Source organism: Hyla sarda, chromosome 5, assembly GCF_029499605.1.
Source record: "Hyla sarda isolate aHylSar1 chromosome 5, aHylSar1.hap1, whole genome shotgun sequence".
In the NCBI taxonomy this organism is placed as follows: Eukaryota; Metazoa; Chordata; class Amphibia; order Anura; family Hylidae; genus Hyla; species Hyla sarda.
This window is the reverse complement of record NC_079193.1, coordinates 73,129,622-73,149,363: the sequence shown is the minus strand read 5'-3', so window position 1 is coordinate 73,149,363 and position 19,742 is coordinate 73,129,622. Positions and strand designations below refer to the sequence as shown.

The window sequence follows — 19,742 nt, the reverse complement described above, 5'->3', positions numbered from 1 at the left end:
TACAATAATCAAACAATCGCACCAGGTAAATTCAGTAGTAGCCACGGAGCAGTGATACCAAGCCTGGCGCTCACCAACTGTAGGAAACTATTACTCCCAGCATGCTAAGGCTGTCAGGGTATTTAAGAGCCACAGCGCATCACAAAGATAACTTATTCTATGTTCTAACTGCATGTGGACACTAGGGGGAGACAACACACATCATTGAAAACTGTAGAAGTCTGGAAATAGAAGACTGTTGTCAGAAGTGCTCGCCACAGAACATGCACAGAGGAGCCTAGTATAGCATTCAATATTAAAGGGGTACTCCACCCCTAGACATCTTAAATTGTGTGATTGGAGGGGTCCGCTGGGGACTCCCGCGATCTCCCTGCTGCACCCGGCGTTCGTTTAGAGTGTCGGGTGCAGCGCCGAAGGCTCGTGATGTCACAGCCCCTCAATAGACTTGCATTGAGGGGGGCATGACTGGTGTCACGAGCCTCCGCCCCACATCGCCAGTCATCCGGCACGGAGCGAAGTTCGCTCCATGCACCGGATGTCTGGGGTGCCGCAGCAGAGATCACAGGGGTCCCCTGTGGCGGGACCCCCACGATCAGACATCTTATCACCTATCCTTTGGATAGGGGATAAGATGTCTAGGGGCGGAGTACCCCCCTTAGGGAATAGATGGATATCTGACTACTGGAAGCACCAATGGATCTGAGAAAGAGAAGTCCCGAGTCCACATTCTTTGTAGGGAGCTAATGTGATCACTCTCCATAATTAATGTGAGATATGAAAACAAGCAAGTAAGCATGACGTTTATTAACCATTTGCAGAATAGTCAACCATTAAAAAGTGCAGTAAATTAGGCGAATTAGGTTTTCAGATCAGTATAAAACTTGACAACTAAGACCCATTAGAAAGATCCCTGTCAGCAGCAACAACCACAATCCCCAGCTATGTATACGCACATGGAAGTACTGACTGATCTACTGAAGTGCTATAGCACCAAGTAATTAGAATTATGGCCAAAATATCATTTACAGGGAATATACAGACTATGTAGCCCTTCTGGGTATAATCACTATTTTATACATGAGAGTGACGTTAGAGCTCAGTTCATATGGAGTAGTTGAGATCCAGTGCCATTCGGGCCGCATGCGCATGTTCTGATCGCAGTACAGCTCAATCCACATGTGCAGGTTGGTGCAGTTTTCAAATTGATAGCAGCTTTCTTAGGAAAGATCCCAAAATTAATGCATATGTGTTACTTATAAGAAAGAATTCATAGAACTGAACCGGGATTCATATTAAAAGTATGGAGGACAAGTTGTTTTGGCCAGACAAGACTTGGATTATTGGAGGCTTTCAGTTTCCAGGGTATTCAAACACCGCAGCTGCCCCCATCCCTGTTCCAATACACATGGACACAACACCATAACCCCTGAAAAACAAAGCACTTGTATAATGAGTAAAGAATCGGCTAATATGAAGCATAACCATGGTCTTGCACAAAAGGAAAACAAATAAAAGTATATAATAAAACCCTTACCGTTTACCCCTCCGCTTCAACTCATTGAGTAAAGTGACTGTCTGGCGGGTCCCTGTACAGCCCAAGGGATGTCCAAGTGCAATGGCTCCTCCATTGGGGTTAACTTTCTCCAATGGGATTCCTAATTTCTCCACACAATATACAGCCTGTGTAAAACAACACACATACAGAGTTTAGCGCTAAGGGAGTTAGTATGTAAACACGTGGGGTGCGGGTATATGGCCTCTTAAAGAGGTAAACTTAAAGGGGTACTCTGGTGGAAAACTTATTATTTTTTTAATCAAATGGTGCCAGAAAGTTAAATAGATTTGTAAATTACTTCTATTAAAAAAAAATCTTAATCCTTCCAGTACTTATTAGCTGCTGAATACTACAGAGGAATTTTTTTAATTTTTGGAACACAGAGCTCTCTGCTGACATCATGAGCACAGTGCTCTCTGCTGACATCTCTGTCCATTTTAGGAACTGTCCAGAACCGCATATGTTTGCTATGGGGATTGTCTCCTACTCTGGACAGTTCTTAAAATGGACAGAGATGTCAGCAGAGAGCTCTGTGTTCCAAAAAGAAAATAATTTCCTCTGTAGTATTCAGCAGCTAATAAGTACTGGAAGGATTAAGATTTTTTTTAATAGAAGTAATTTAAAAATCTGTTTAACTTTCTGGCACCAGTTGATTAAAAAAAAATAAAAAATAAAGTTTTCCACCGGAGTACCCCTTTAAAGGGTACGCTGCTGTTCTGAACACTTGGGGCAGGCGGCAGGGTCTTGACGTAACGGCCACACCCCCTCGTGACACCAGGCCTCCTCAGTGTAAGTTTATGGGAGGGGCATGGTGGCCACCGTGCCCCCTCCCATAGACTTGTATTGAGGGGTGTGGCTGTGACACCATGACCCCATCACCTGCTCCCAGCATTCTAAACGAATGCCAGGTGCTGCACAGAGATTGCGGGGGTCCCAGCAGCGGGACCCTGTGATCAGACATCTTATCCCCTATCCTTTGGATAGGGGATAAGATGTCTAGAGGCGAAGTACCTCTTTAAAGAAGGACAATCTAAGGAGAGACTACACCATCAAATAATTAACCCTCAGATGACATTGGTAATAAAAGAAATTTGGCATTGTCCCTATCACATGGGGCGATCATCAGCTGAACAGGCCGATAATCTCCCTGTGTAATAGGCCGATAAATAATTTTTGCCTAGTGATCACAGGGTTTAAAAATGGTGTTTTCCTGCTTCCTGATGGGCCCTTACCCCAACCCCGCTAAATTACAGTGGGAGAAGATCGCTTACCTGGCTTGCAAAGGCTTCATTAATTTCATAAACATCTATATCATGAATGGTAAGACCTGGAACGGAAAATAAGTTTAAAGCGCAACTGTCATAAACTCTGGGCGCTATAACCTACACACAGCCTTTGTACTATGTGCAGATGGTGTGTACAGCATTGTTTTTACTTTATTTCTGGCAGCTTTCATCACCCCCAAAAAATGCTTTTGATCACAGCCACACACAGTCGGATAGGTGTGGAGTGAGGTATGCTATGCCCCAGCACCGCCACGGCCACAATGTTTCAGCGCTGGGACCGCTGTGTGATTGACACAGGCAGACTGAGGAGGCCGACGGTGGCAGGAGCGAGCGCTCACTGGGGGAGCAAGCGCTTGCCTGGATAACACGCTGTGGTGAGCACACTAGATGAGCTGAGGGGTGCATGCGCTGGGACCTGTATGTCAATCACACAGCAGTCCCAGGGCTGACACGGGGTGGGCGTGGTGGCAGCGGGGTATCGTGTACCTCGCGCCACGCCTATTTGACTGTGTGCGGCTGTGATCAAAAACATTGTTTGGGGTGATGAAAGCCAGCAAAAATAAGGTAAAAATAATACTGTACACACCATCTGCACACAGTACAAAGGCTGTGTGTAAGTTATAGCGCCCAGAGTTCATGACAGCTGCACTTTAAAGGGAATGTATAAACTTATGATTTTTTTTTCCTGATTAGAACCAGTTGTCCCCAGGCAACCCCTTTAATATGACCAACACACAACATTTCCTTTTTTTTTTTTTGTAGTTCTAAAAGGTGACAGCCAGGATCACTAATGGTAAGACAAAATTGGTGAAACCTTACCTGCCTTCTCTAATGCCACTGGTATGGCATATGCAGGTCCTATCCCCATAACATCAGGTGGAACCCCAACTACTGCAAAGGACTTTAATACTCCCATTATGGGAAGACCCAGCTGGACAGCAGCTGAGCGTTTGGCTAATAATACAGCAGCAGCTCCATCACTGACTTGGCTGGAATTTCCTGTGGGAAAAAAAGAAAAAAATTAGGGTCTGAAAAGAGAAAATTGTTAAGGGGCTACAATACCCATATAGATTCCCTGCACAGTTCCCTGCAGTTCCCTGCTTAATAACAGGACATTTCTTTATTTTTTATGGCCTATCTTCAGTATAGGTTATGAATAGAGATGAGCGAACTTACAGTAATTCGATTCGTCACGAACTTCGCTGCTCGGCGTTTGCTGACTTTATCCTGTATAAATTAGTTCAGCTTTCAGGTGCTCTGGTGGGCTGGAAAAGGTGGATACATTCCTAGAAAAGAGTCTCCAGCCCACCGGAGCACCTGAAAGCTGAACTCATTTATTCAGGATAAAGTCAACTGCCGAGCCGAGAAGTCCGTGAGGAATCGAATCACTGTAACTTCGCTCATCTTATCAGTCTGACACCCAGACCGAAAAATAAGACCCACAACGCGTGCATATACAGAGAACAGTGCAGGAAGCTCCATACATTGTGTAGTGGCTGTGCTGGATTCACACTAGGGGAAAAGTGATGACTTGTCTTATTTACGCTTCCATTGTCCTAATAAGCAGATCCAGAATATGTTGTTGGGATTTGATATACAGTGGGGGGAAAAGTATTTAGTCAGCCATTAATTGTACAAGTTCTCCTACTTAAAAAGATGAGAGAGGCCTGTAATTGTCATGATAGATATACCTCAACTATGAGAGGCATAATGAGAAAAGAAATCCATAAAATCACATTGTCTGATTTTTAAAGAATTTATTTGCAGCTTATGGTGGAAAATAAGTATTTGGTCAATAACAAAAGTTCATCTCAATACTTTGTTATATACCCTTTGTTGGCAATGACAGAGGTTAAACGTTTTCTGTAAGTCTTCACAAGGTTTTCACACACTGTTGCTAGTATTTTGTCCCATTCCTCCATGCAGATCTCCTCTAGAGCAGTGATGTTTTGGGGCTGTTGCTGGGCAACACGGACTTTCAACTCCCTACCCTCTATGGGGTTGAGATCTGGAGACTGGCTAGGACACTCCAGGACCTTGAAATGCTTCTCACAAAGCCACTCCTTCATTGCCCGGGCGGTGTGTTTGGGATCATTGTCATGCCGAAAGACACAGCCACGTTTCATCTTAAATGGCATTGCTGACGGAAGGCGGTTTTCACTCAAAATCTCACGATATATGGCCCCATTCATTCTTTCCTTTCCACGGATCATTCATCCTGGTCCCTTAGCAGTAAAACAGCCCCAAAGCATGATGTTTCCACCCCATGCTTCACAGTAGTTATGGTGTTCTTTGGATGCAACTCAGCATCCTTTCTCCTCCAAACACGACGACTTGAGTTTTTACCAAAAAGTTCTACTTTGGTTTCATCTGACCATATGACATTCTCCCAATCCTCTCCTGGATCATCCAAATGCTCTCTAGCAAACTTCAGACGGGTCCGGACATGTACTGGCTTAAGCAGGGGGACATGTCTGGTACTGCATGATTTGAGTCCCTGGCGGCGTAGTGTGTTACTGATGGTAGCCTTTGTTACTTTGGTCCCAGCTCTCTGCAGGTCATTCACTAAGTCCCCCCGTGTGGTTCTGGGATTTTTGCTCACCATTCTTGTGATCATTTTGACACCACTGGGTGAGATCTTGCATGGAGCCCCAGGTCTAGGGAGATGATCAGTAGTCTTGTATGTCTTCCATTTTCTAATAATTGCTCCCACAGTTGATTTCTTCACACCAAGCTGCTTGCCTATTGCAGATTCAGTGTTCCCAGCCTGGTGCAGGTCTACAATTTTGTTTCTGGTGTCCTTCGACAGCTCTTTGGTCTCAGCCATGGTGGAGTTTGGAGTGTGACTGTTTGAGGTTGTGTACAGGTGTCTTTTATACTGATAACAAGTTCAAACAGGTGCCATTAATACAGGTAACGAGTGGAGGACAGAGGAGACTCTTAAAGAAGAAGTTACAGGTCTGTGAGAGCCAGAAATCTTGCTTGTTTGTAGGTGACCAAATACTTATTTTCTACCATAATTTGCAAATACATTTTTTTTAAATTCAGACTATGTGATTTTATGGATTTTTTTTTCTCATTATGTCTCTCATAGTTGAGGTATACCTATGATGAAAATTAAAGGCCTCTCATCTTTTTAAGTGGGAGAACTTGCACAATAGGTGGCTGACTAAATACTTTTTTGCCCCGCTGTAGGTAGGCCCCACTCACCAGCAGTTGTAGTCCCGTCATCCTTAAATGCTGGTCTGAGCTTGGCAAGCCCCTCCATAGTTGTATTTGCTCTTATCCCCTCATCCTCAGTTACAGTTATAGTGGTTGTGTTGCCCTGATCATCGGTGAATGTGGAGGTCACAGGAACAATTTCAGCCTTGAATTTGCCAGATCTTTGAGCAGCTGCAGCCCTGGAACATAAAACAAGTGCTGTTATATACTATATGTTATTCTTCTAGCACATGCATAATCCAAAGAATTATATTGAAGACAGGAAGAGTCCTGGTTGCTCCAACCTTCCTCCAATTAGGAATTATGGAGGCCATGGCGCTCTTGGGGACTTTTAGGGCAGCTGAATTTTTTTTTTGTGTCTCCACACAATTCTGTCTCTGAGCTGTTCAGGCAGTTCTTTCCTTCTCATGACTTGGTTTTTGCTCCGACATGCATTGTCAGCTGTAAGACCTTATATAGACAGGACTGTGTCTTTCCAAAACCTGTCCAGGATCAAGAGAAATGGAAAGCACCCAGAGCCAAAGCAAAGGGTCTGAATACTTATGTCCTTTTTTAAATAAGTTTTCAAAAAGGTCTATACAACTTATATAGGACCTATGACAAATGCATTTGATGGCATACACAACGTTTTTTTCCTGCATTCACCCTATTTTCTTTTTTGTATTGATCTTTTTGTTAACTTTGAAAAATGTTAATAAAAACTATGATTTAGAAAAATAAATTGCATTTTAAAGGGGAATAACGGGATCAGGAAATATTGTGACAAATTAGCTCTCCCTTTATTCTTGTACACCTTCATGGAGTAGAAAGAGCAAGATGAGAAGATAGGAACAGAAATAAAGAAGACTACAAGAGGAGGAATCCAGCATGACTAACATGGACTAGACAAGCCATTAAAGGGGCTCTAGAACCATGATCCTTCTCAGGATTGGTTAGGGTTTCAGTAGCAACTGTGACACCATGAAATACATCCAGTGGATGAAGAAAGCACAGCGCCAATACTGTCACATATCATGGAGAAGAGTGGAACAGTTCTTGGAAAAAGCACATCCTTTAAATATTTGTGGACTATCCCTTTAAAAGAGAGACAGAGAAGTCAACAGGCAATTCTTTCTATTGGCAAAATGGCTGCTCAGGATATGTTGCAATAATCTCCTTCTAGAGGAGTCAGATAAACTCTGTGTCATTTTGAGGAACATAAATATAATCTTTCCAGCGTGCACACTATTACTGTTCAATGTGCATCATTTCCCGGCTATATGAGCAGACACAGATCACGTAATCCCTTTATTAAATCACTAAGAAACTTCCCAGCCTTATTTACCTTTGTTGAGATGCCAAAGAAAATGCGTCTTGTTTCTGTCTCGTGACCCCAAACCGCTCAGCCACGTTCTCTGAAGTAATCCTGAAAAAATTTAAATCCGCAAAGATCAGGCCTGAGATCCGTCATGTCGGTGAACTCTGTATACTTATTTATACTGCATTATTAAAACATAGCTATACAACTAACAAGGCAAAGCTCCTTAAATGGGCACTCTCATTAAAACAAATGTTTGCTAATGTACTTTGTTTAAAAAAAAATTGAAGTTTTCTATGTTTTATTTGTGTTTAAAAAAGCTGCCACTAGGTGTCTCCCTACTTGTCCAGAGCACATTTTGCCCCATCTCTTGCAAAGACTTTGGACTCCTGCTGTCCTGGCAGAAGTCCAAAATCAGGAAATGCTGAGGGGTGTGTGTGCAGCCATAGCCAATCAGAGCTCATTTCACACTGAAATCCTCTGGGCTGTGAGGGAGGAAATTCTACCCTGTATGGCTTCAAATGATGCCTGCTGGGGAACGCCCCTTCCCAGTCTGTGAATCTTACTGAGCAGAAAATACAGAGCAATATCAAGGTAGAAAAATTTTAAATTATAAAAAATATAGGCGGGGGTGGTTTATCATGATGGGGGCAGTGAGCTGGGAGGATTATAAAATTTAACAAGATCATGACAGGTACTCTTTAAATAAGTACTGAGCCTATAAGATAAGAAAAGATGTTCTAAAAGGACTGACTACTTAAGATGATGGAACAAACTACTTACTAATGTGTGCAGCCACTTACATTGATTTTAAAGGGCTAATTTATTACCACACTCTCAGGTAAATGGGTTCTCTTATGAAAAATACCTGTCTATCTAACTTATTAGACATATGGGTATTATAGAGGAAGGAGGGACTCTGCTAGGGAAGCCAAAAGTAGCCAAAGCAGGAAAGTGATGCTATTTGCACCACTCCCATTGACTTTAATGAGAGTTGGACAAACGACGTAGCCATGAGTATTCAGCACTCCCGGAGTTACTCCATTTGCACAACTCCCATTAAAGGGGTACTCTGGCCCTGAGACATCTTATCCCCTATCCAAAGGATAGGGGATAAGATGTCTCACCGCAGGGGTCCCGCCGCTGGAGACCCCCTGCAATCTTGTATTCGCCACCCACTTGTTTGAGCTGCACGCCGCGGTGCTAGTTCGTGACGTCATGAATCCGCCCCCGTGTGACGTCATCCCCCGTCCCCGCTATGCAAGTCTATGGGAGGGGGCGTGACGGCCGTCACGCCCCCTCCCATAGACTTGCATAGCGGGGGCGAGGAGGACATCCCACGGGAGCGGAGTTGTGAAGTCACGATACTCCGGCCGCATGGTCGCCACCCGGCTGTTTGTGAGCTGGCACCGCGGCGTGCAACTCAAACAAGTGGGTGGCGAATACAAGATTGCAGGGGGTCCCCAGCGGCGGGACCCCCGCAGTGAGATGTCGTAAGATGTCTTAGGGCCGGAGTACTTTAAAGTCAATGGGAATTAAACAAATTGCGTAACTTCTCAACAACAGCTGCCTGAAGGGGCTGGAGAGCTGAAATTAGGAGATGGTAATATCCCTCTAATTCACCCTATTGGAACTGCAAGAGGATCGAACAATTGCTACCAGGTTTTTCTGGATATTACAGCTGATTGCTGGGGTCCCACCATGGGTCCCTCCAGACCTGTGACCCCCCTGAGGAAGTTACTGGTCGGGTATCGGACATTGTGGGGTTCCCTTCTGCACAGCATTTATACATGAGCAAACTTTATTGATATACACACACTTGATACTGGGTTGTATTTTCATTTTTATGTGAGGATTTCTTTTCATGACTACTTAGCTTAGAAGTTATCCACAAAACTATATATCAATCCGTTCAGCTCCTCCTGCTCTATAACATAAACTGGATTTTCAACCTGTCAGGTTCCCTTTAACAGCGAGTATAATGTATTATATATACAAACACACTGAAACCCCATAAAGAAAATGATCATCAAAAATTAGGACTAGACTACACAACCTATAACTAAGGAGACCCATAGGCTATCATAGTCCTGATTAAGAATATTTGGAAAATTGCTTATCTTTTATTTACATGCACTGAAATATAAAAAAAAACATCAGTAAACATAAGAGTATGTTAACGTGTATTTTGCTGCAGGTTTTCTTCAGCTGATTTTGCTACCCTTTGACGTTAAAGGGGCCCTCCAGGGAAGAATTTGTATTAACACAAAGCTCCTAAGCCACTTTACTACCTGGATATGTTCCCTGTAAACCATCCTGCCTGATACGCATGGCTCCTGTGTCCCCTGGTGTCTTCTCTGGCTGCTTGATGTTCTTTGCCATCCTTCCCTCCTCTTGTCTACATCTCCCAGCAATGATTGCAGCTCTGCAAGCCCCCACCCTCCTGCTCTGAGCAGCAGAGGTTCAGTGTCTGATTGTTCTTAGCACTAAAGAGAGCATGACTCATCATTGCAGGGCAGAAACCACCTGGTCTGTGTCTCTCAGGAGGGTGGGGGCTGCTTTCAGAGAGGGATCTGGATAGAGACAGGCAGGATGATGTCATTCACTCACTTCATGCATGTAAGTGACAACCAAAGAGGGGAAACTTCTCTGTATAGCTAATGAATGATATTCAGACAATTAAATAGGTTGATGAGTACCTCCAGCTCCGACACGCCCTGAATGCCCAGTTCCCAATGGGGAGCCCATTGATATCAGCGTTTCCCCTCATTGGGGTTCTGAAGTCACAGGGTCCCAGGGGGCTGGTGTCCATCCTGTACACGCACCTTATTCAGGCCAAGAACTCCCGCACTCCAGTACCGGCGGTCCGGCATTGGGAATCCCATATCCCTAATTTGACTAAGGATGAATGGGAGGACATTTTTTCCTCCCACATGTTAGTGTCCCCGGCAGCGAATAATAAATTGATCCAATTGAACATTATACACTATAGTTATATCACTCCTTTAAGGCTCCATAGAATGGGTCGTTCAGACTCCGATGCTTGTCATCACTGTAGCGCTGCCAGGGCAGACTTTTGGCATTTGATATGGGCCTGCCCCTATATCGCAGCTTTCTGGCATGCAGTGCTCACTTTTTTAGCTACTCTGGCTCAACCTTCCCTATCTCTTGATCCTTTGATCTGCCTTTTTGGTATCTTAGATGAAGAGATATGGACACATCACGTACGTACGTTTTTGCGGGAAACTTTGTTCTTGGCCAGGAAGGCTATTGCTCTTAAATGGATGGACCCCGGCTCTCCTGCCCTGACTCAATGGAAGGCTATGGTAAATGCTACACTGCCTTTCTCACACATAGTGTACAAAAATAGGAAGTGCCCGGGTAAATTTTATTCTGTGTGGGGTGGTTGGTGTTCCTCTCTTTTGACTCAATGCTCGTACTCTGTGACCTCCTCTGGGACAATGTAAGATACATTGATGCTATGCTTGCTGTCTGTTGTCTCTACTAACCTTTGTTTCTCTTTCTGTGTACGTTTGTCGATTCTTTTTCTCTTCCTTGGATGCGTGGGTTGCCTTTCGGGGTTATTTATCATGGGTTATTTGATGGTACCACTAACTAGTGATAGTATTGTTGCTCCTCGCGGGATGGTATACGATTGCTAATTTTGGCGAATGTTCGCCTTCTTGTTCTATTTTGTTTTCAGTTTACCTACCTCAGTTGGGTAGTGTTTTATGACTTTGATGTATACCATGTGATGTAACCTGGAGTATCCTGTCGCTTGCATTCTGTATTTTGATGTATGGTCTCATGACCCTTTTCTATGTACTGTAGATATGCTTCGTGTTCACTTTAATGGGCCTGTGGTCTAAAGTTATTTAACTTTTCAATAAAACGAATTTAAAAAAAAAATAGGTTGATGAGAGGGAAAGGATGGACTATGGGTTTAGTTCCCCAGAGTACCCCTGTAATGGGTAGCAAAATCAGCACGTGTGAGCGTATCCTAAGGGTCTGTTCAAACCGGTGGATACCGTGCAGATTTTCTGCAGTGCATTTGTTGCGGAAAATCCACCGCAGATTTTGCTACCAATGGGTCCACAGAAAATTTGCAATAGTGGCAGATTTGTGGATTTTCTACGGAACCATTGAAATAAATGGTATCAAAATCCGCTATAGCTAATGGACCCTAAATGTGTATTCACACGTACAGTATTTACTGCATATTTGTGGTGCAGATTTGATGCTTTGTTCAATCATTTAGCATAAAAGCTATAGCTTTAAATCTGCAGCATCAAATAAAGTAAGTGTTAATAGACCCGTACAGCAAATCTCTGTATTTCCAGCACTTATTTTACAATCAGTCATTTACCCCATGGGGATCAAACAGTCCCTGGCTTTACTGTCATCCACAGTACGAGGACTAATGTCTCCAGGATTTCCCACACTTCTGAGGCTCATGGATTCCATCCTAAATCAAGAGAAACAATAAGTGGCTCAGCCTGTAACAATTCTCCTGTGAACAAAAACCATGTAAGGAATTATTTATTACATTAAAATATTGACCCTCATGTATAGGTGTCAAACATTAACATGGAATAATAATTTTTTTATTTTATTTATTGGCTTCTAGTGAAATTAAAGAAAAAACAACCTTAATACATGATCGCAAATCTTATGGTGTAACAGTGGACACTAATGTTGACCACATTACCATTCACGATATTTAGGGCTGTATTTACAGCTGGTGCTGCTCCAGGCAATGGAACTGAATCCAACCCATTAGGTGATTCCACTTGTAATAAATGTATTTCATACAGATCTGTCACAAATACACAGCAAAAACCACATGCTACTTGCAGATTTTGTTGCAGATCTCACCCCTATACACACAAAGAAGTGAAATCAATCATAAATCCACAATACATGGAGCCCACAGCAATTTTACATTTTACTCAGAATACACAACTATCCTTAAAAAAATAATCACTAAAGGCTATGAAACTGGAACTCTAACCAAACACGAAATTAATTACATTCTGATTAATGAACCATCTCTTCCAATTTTCTACTTTCTCCCGAAAGTGCACAAGAGCATTACCAAACCTCCAGGCAGACCAATCATATCTGGCATAAATTAATTGACATGTAATCTGTCCCATTATGTAGATATTCTGCTTCAAAAACATGTTTTTTCCCCCACCTCTTAGCTCTAATGAAATTTGCAGAATCTTTAAGGTAACAAACAGGTACCCTGGGAAGACGATTGTCTTTTTTGTCACCATGGACATCGCCTCCCTGTATACGGTCATAGATAATGATCTAGGGATCAAAGCCATTGATTATTTTTTGTCTTTGGACCCCGACATGCCCGCCTCCCAAAAGACCTTTGTCTCGGATGCCATTATGTTCATACTTAAGCATAAATACATTGAGTTCAATCAAGTCATTTATGAACATGGGGTACTGCCATGGGGACACCTTTTGCCCCCAGCTTTACTAACCTTTTTGTGGGGCTTTTTGAAATGAATGTCATTTATAAACATTCACTATTCCACCACTGCCTTTTCTATAAACGCTATATAGATGATATTTTTAGACGTAGTAGTGACCCACACAACAGACAAAGAGATCATCATAAAAACTTTCTTCTAGCAAGTAGACAGTAATAGCTACTTGTATTTTTACAGCAACCACTATCGTAAATGGCTTGTAAATATCCCCTACGGACAATTTAAAAGGATACGGTCAAACTGCACCACTATTGAGGATTACAATGAACAAAGTAGAGTAATAGCAAAAAGGTTAAGAGCAAAGAAATATCCAAAACCTCTTATCGAGGCGTCTATCAAAAGAGCTAATATGTTTACACAAGCTGAGTGCCTCCTAGCCAACAACAAAAAGAATGAAGATATAGATTGGCAATTCAATTTTATTATAACATTCTCCAAGTATCACCATGAAATCAAAAGAGTTCTAGAGAAACACTGGCCTATTTTATTTCAAGATCATTTTACCAGTCAAACCTCGTGTTACTTTTAAAAAGGCCCGCACTTTGAAAAATATTCTTGCACCAAGTCACTTTAAACACCAAAAACAAGAGGTGGTCACTTCTGTTTCATCCTTTGCCAGTCCCCTACAAATGTGGACATTCACGTTGTAAGTGCTGCAAAAATAAAACGCACCAAAAAACCACATTCACCTCTCAAGTCACCAAACAAGAATATACTATACTTTCCTCAACTGCGGCTCCTCTTTCGTTATATATCTAATGAATGTCCATGTGGCCTTCAATATATAAGACGCACTTCCCAGAATATGAGAAATCGTAATAACAAGCATAGGAGCAATAAAACATCCAGTTTTCCTCTACACAGTGTCTCTCGACACGCCACTGTTCACCATAACAGTTGCTTCAAGTCTTTCCTGATCACCCCCATTGAACATATCCCTGAAGGCCATAACAGAACTGAACAACTAAAACAGAGAAAACTATTGGATCTTCAAATTACGTTTTCTCACCCCGCTTGGCCTAAACCAATACATTGAATGTGCCACATTAATGAAAAATATGTATACACACATACATATACTTTTTATTTTAGATATATATATATATATTTTAGTTATTCATACCCATAATATCTGTTTTTTTAACATTCTCTAGATTTTATCATTTTTCCCCATCTTGTTTTATAAATACTTATACAAATATTTATAATGCATTATTAATCATTTTTATGCATTGTCAACATTATTTATTCAGTATTGCCAACATCATTTATCCATTGCCAACATTATTTATTCAGCTATTAATTCAATTATTCAGCTATCTATTCCGATGCATCTATATATCTTATATACTCGAGTATAAGCCGAGTTTTTCAGCACGATTTTTCGTGCCGAAAACACCCCCCTCGGCTTATACTCGAGTGAACTCTCCACCCGCAGTGGTCTTCAACCTGCAGACCTCCAGAGGTTTCAAAACTACAACTCCTAGCAAGCCCGGGCAGCCATCGGCTGTCCAGGCTTGCTGGGAGTTGTAGTTTTGAAACCTCCGGAGGTCCGCAGGTTGAAGACCACTGCGGCCTTCGACATCATCCAGCCCCCTCTCACCCCCCTTTAGTTCTGTACAGTACTCACCTCCGCTCGGCACTGGTCCGGTGCTGCAGGACTGTCCGGAGAGGAGGTGGTCCGGTGGGATAGTGGTTCCGGACTGCTATCTTCACCGGGGAGGCCTCTTCTAAGCGCTTGGGGCCCGGCCCCAGAATAGTCACGTTGCCTTGACAACAACGCAGAGGTACGTTCATTGCCAACGTACTTCTGCGTCATTGTCAAGGCAACGCCTCTATTCCGGGCCGGAAGCGCGGAGAAGAGGTTTCCCCAGTGAAGATAGCAGCCCGGAACCACTATCCCACCGGACGACCTACTCACCGGACAGCGGAGGTGAGTACTGTACAGAACTAAAGGGGGTGAGAGGGGGCTGGATGATGTCGAAGGCCGCAGTGGTCTTCAACCTGCGGACCTCCGGAGGTTTCAAAACTACAACTCCCAGCAAGCCCGGACAGCCGATGGCTGCCCGGGCTTGCTGGGAGTTGTAGTTTTGAAACCTCTGGAGGTCCGCAGGTTGAAGACCACTGAGGGCGGATGATGACAAGAGGATGATGAAGGGGGGTGTGGGATGATTACAAGGGGATGATGAAGGGGGTGGGGATGATGACAAGGGGATGATGAAGGGGGGTGGGGATGATGACAAGGGGATGATGACAGGTGATGATGATGAGGGTCTGGATGATGACAGGCGGTGATGATGATGAGGATGTTAATGACGGGGGTCTGGATGATGACAGGGGGGGGATGATGTATTTCCCACCCTAGGCTTATACTCGAGTCAATAACTTTTCCTGGGATTTTGGGGTGAAATTAGGGGTCTCGGCTTATACTCTGGTCGGCTTATACTCGAGTATATACGGTATACATTTTCCATTGCCCAAATTATCAGTTGTTGTGGGTTTTCTTCCCTAAGGGCTTTATTATGCCACATTATGCCATAATTTATACTGTATTACTAACGATTCTATGTCCCTAGATTTTACCAAACCCTCCTGCTAACTTCCCTCTTAATGCTGCTGACAAGTAGGTACTGTTGCTATTTACTATTATTCACTTCTATAGTGATATCCAGCTTTCCTGTCATCAGATGACGTGTAACAATCTCTACTGGTTCTCTCCCAACATGTGACCGCCATTCAAGTCCCCCATTCACTACCACTTCCCTTTTATTGATCTGCTCTGAACCACGTGGCTACTAGCCATGCGCCTATGTTTACTATTAGGACTACGTATCTCCCTCCTATTGGCGTTTATCCCGCTCACGTGATCGCAACATGCTGACCGGCCGGGCCCGTTATTTGGGCACAGTATTATGCGATCCCGTAGGAAATTTACTTACAATCTCTTTCTTCCCAACAGGTTTTGCTAGTTTTACTTCTTCACACCAGCTTTGCGCAGTACAACGGACATGTTTCTGAATGTATCTGCCTTCATATTCACACTATTATCTTTGTTTAAATTAACTGTAAATTTTTATTAAAGTTTTCACATACAGAAATTATGCCAGAAACAGATATAAAACAAAAGTCAATGGGAAACACAAATAGTTACAAGAGATGACTAAGACCAAGGTAAAATGACCGATCAATAGCTCCAAAAGTACCAAGCACACAGTATTCAGTGGTCAGTCAGCCCTTACAATATAACCAAAGAAGGACCAATAAAGCCCCACGAACAGGACAACAGAAACAGAAAAGAACAAACATGACAGAGAGGACTAACAAGGACAAGACACCACAAGGAAGACAAAAGGAATAGGGGGTGGGGTGGAGAAGAGAATAGCAGGAGATCATGAGGGGGGAAAGGAGGGGAAAGGGGGAGGAGGAACAGTATTAGAAGGGAGTAAAAGGACTAAGGAGGTTGTCTATCTGAAAACCAATGCCAAGGCTCCCAAACACAAAGGAAGAGGGGCAAGGAGTTATTAAGGGAGGCAGTGAGGGATTCCAGAGAACATGTCTCCCAGATCCTCGCTACAAGATCCATTTCAGAGGGAGGAATGGGCTGCAGTATTTAGCAATAAGAGTTTTGGCTGCCAAAACAATATGCATAAAAAGTTTAAAAGGTCTTTTGCATAAGGCCCTACTAGAGAGGTGAAACAAGTATACTAGTGGGTCCATGGGGACCGTAACGCCCAGCACTTGGGTGACCAACCTCTTCACCATCTAATGGGGAACAATCCCAGGGCAGGACCAGAATATATGTAAAACCGTGCCCAGCCTCACACCACAGTGCCAAAACTCAGGGGGAATATTCAGGTTTAATTTATTAAGCAACTCGGGGGGTATGGTACCAGGCCATTAGCATTTTAAATTGTATTTCTTAATAGGCTGTGCAAATGGAGGCCTTAGAAGCCCGTTGCCAAATGATCTGCCATTGGGGAAGTGTGATGGTGGTGTTCAAGACCTCTTCCCAACGACTCATGTAACGATTGGATGGGGGTTCAGTGGAGCATTCAGTGGAGCGTTAATAATAGAGAGAAGGCCCTTCATCTGCGGTCCAGAACGGCATAACAGCTCAAAGGTCGTATGTAAGGAGACCACATGAATACGCAGGGCAGACAACATAAAGTGCCTAAGCTGGAGATAGTGGAGTCGTTCAGAGGAGGGAACGAACAGTGCCGAGAGACTAAGTTCTCAAAAGGACAATAGTGTGCGGGAAAGAGGGTCTACATCATCAGCAGGATGGTAAAGAAAGGATTGCAGGGGGGAGATAGAGGAAAGGAGTTGAAATTTCTTGGAACAATACCCCCACACGTAACAAGAAATTTTTTTTTTTCCCAGCAAAGGGCCCTGAGGAACGGCAGGGGGTGGAGAGGGGTTCCAGAGGAACGTATTCGGGGCTAACCACAGTTTCTCCAACTCCAACCAGCGACTATAAGCGTGGTAAGTGGTCCAGGCAGCTAGGTGGCATAGGTGAGCAGCCCAGTAGTACCTGATTACATCCGGGACTGACAAACCCCCCATAGACCGTCCAACCATCATGACAGACATCATGACAGAGCATCACGTTCCCCAGGGTCAGAAGGCAGTTGAGAAGTATAGCTTAGAATAGTAGTCCCGAAAAAGCAGAGTAATGGCATCCGGGTGACAGTGAAGAGTGCCAGAGTGATCCTTCAAAGCCAAAGACGTCTGGCCCGCAGCACGGTCTTATAGACTTCTAACCAACATCGAGTGGGCTTTGTTACCCTTCTCATAGAATCGCTGCTTTGCATAGAGAAGCTGTCATTCTACTGCTCAGAGCTCAAGTTCTCTTAATTGGGCACGTGCCGTGACCAGACGCCTCAGCGCCGAAAGGGAAGGATCGGAAAGTAAAGCAGCTTCAAGGTTGCGAATTTGAGTGCGCAGCTCCCGGGAACGAGCCAAGGCATCACGTTTTAGACGGGAACCCAGAGCAATACAATGCCCCGGATCACTGGTTTATGGGCCTCCCAGAGAACAGCCTGAGAGGAGGCCTTGATTCAAAGTAAAATACTCGGTAATACAAGCCTGAATCGATTCCCGGAAGGGCAAAGATTTAAGTAGAGAATCATTAAGCCACCAGTGGCAGTGCCTAGGAGAGGAGGCGAAAGGAGAGAAAGACAGAAGAACCGGACTGTGATCAGACCAGGAAATGGGGCCAAGCGAAGCAGAGGAGACCATGCGTACCATAGGGAGATTGCCAAAGAAATAGTCTATACGGGTATGTAATTTATGCAGGTGGGAGTAAAATGAGAAAGACTTATCAGTGGGATGATTAATCCTCCACAGGTCATACAGGGAGAAGGTGCGAATCAAACGACAGAATGAAGAAGCGAGACGCAGTTGGGTAGGGGAGGGGAATGACTGTCCATAGAGGGGGAAAAAAAAGGGATTAAAATCACCGCCCACTAGCCAAGCTGATGGGTGAAATTTATGTAACCGAACAGACCTGGAGCAAAAACAGGATCTGGGAGGTATTGGGTGCGTATAGATTACAGAGAAGCAGGGGTTAAGACCAAGGGAGCCCTCCACTATTACGTACCATCCCTGGGGATCAGTAAAGGTAGAGGAGACCTGAAGGGGACAGGATCGGGAAACCAGAATTGCCACCCCAGCCTACCCGAAGAGGCTGAGAAAGCAAGCGGGTAGAGAGGAGTAAGAAATTGGAAATAACCGGAATGGTCAAAGTGTGTCTCCTGAAGGAAAACTACATCAGCCTTCTGCGTAACCAACTCCCCTTGCAGAAGACACAGTTTAAGGGGGGGAGTTGAATTCTTCAACATTCAAGGAAACACACTTAGCCATGATCTAGGAAAAAAGGGGAAGAAGAAGCAAAAAACAGAGAATGCACTCACCCACAAACAAGGGATGAACTATGCAGCCAGGAACACCCTCGAGGGAGGAAGGAATAAAGAGGAGAGACAGCCACCTCCAGAAGCCTAAAGCAAAAGAGGGAGAAAAGGGGGAGGGGTAACACAGGGAGAACAGGGGAGACAAGACACACCAAAAAACAGACAGAACAAGAAAAACAGAGAAACCAATTAATCATGGAGTAAACCATTTACCATAGGGTCAAAGAAGAGGCACAAAACAGGCACAAAAATGAGGTACCGAAGCACCTCTGAAGTATCTTTCCAGTTGGAAAGGCCTCGGTGAGGAGATGAGAGAACATCATCCAGGAGAACCGGATCAAGCCCAGAGAAACTCCGCCTACGAGGCCGTGCCAAAAGTAGCAAGAACAGATGACCGCTAACTATGACATAGGATACATTAGCACCGACAACATGACAAATGTGGATATTAAAATTAGCATAAAAGTACAAACAAGAACAAATAATATATCCCGGGGAAGAGGCAGATAGTAGCGGAGTCCCAGAGGTAGAAGGAGTTCTCCATCAAACTAAGTCCCTTCTCAAGTGGGTGCAGGGGGCTCGTGTCGACCCGGTGAGGTAACTTTCTTGTTCCCAACCGATTGTCACACAGTAGGGAGAGGCGGGGGGGGGGGGGTGGATTACGGAGCCCCAGTTCATCACTCGAGGTGCAGGGATATCCAATGCTGAGCAGAATGACGGAATATCAGAGTGTGAGCGCAGGACAGTAGAGCTTCCATCTTTACGGGCTTGCCAGGCAAAAAGGGAAACTTCAGCGATAAGGGATTTAATGGGTTCGGAGAACAGCCAAAAGAGGATCATTACGGCGTCCGAAGGATAATCCAAGAAAGGTCTTGATATAGCTGTAGAGGGTGCCATCAAAATCAAAATTCCGCAGGGAGTGGGCCTTAGCCATAATAGCTTCCTTGAGTTGAAAGTCATTCACAC

The 19,742-nt window shown here is 44.0% G+C and overlaps 1 protein-coding gene across 1 annotated transcript in view; it reads right to left on the bottom strand.

Annotated features, from left to right (window-relative positions):
- Window positions 1–785: 785 nt before the first annotated feature.
- ACAA1 (acetyl-CoA acyltransferase 1) overlaps window positions 786–19,742 on the bottom strand; it is a 33,335-nt gene continuing 14,378 nt past the window's right edge. Inside the window, exons 6-12 of the mRNA XM_056519680.1 lie at window positions 11,727–11,825; window positions 7,388–7,468; window positions 6,052–6,242; window positions 3,661–3,840; window positions 2,827–2,882; window positions 1,535–1,680; window positions 786–1,426 (exon numbers count right to left, since the gene is read on the bottom strand). Coding sequence (XP_056375655.1) covers window positions 1,351–1,426; window positions 1,535–1,680; window positions 2,827–2,882; window positions 3,661–3,840; window positions 6,052–6,242; window positions 7,388–7,468; window positions 11,727–11,825 — 829 coding nt within the window. The 3' untranslated portion in view covers window positions 786–1,350. The remainder of the gene's footprint in view (window positions 1,427–1,534; window positions 1,681–2,826; window positions 2,883–3,660; window positions 3,841–6,051; window positions 6,243–7,387; window positions 7,469–11,726; window positions 11,826–19,742) is intronic.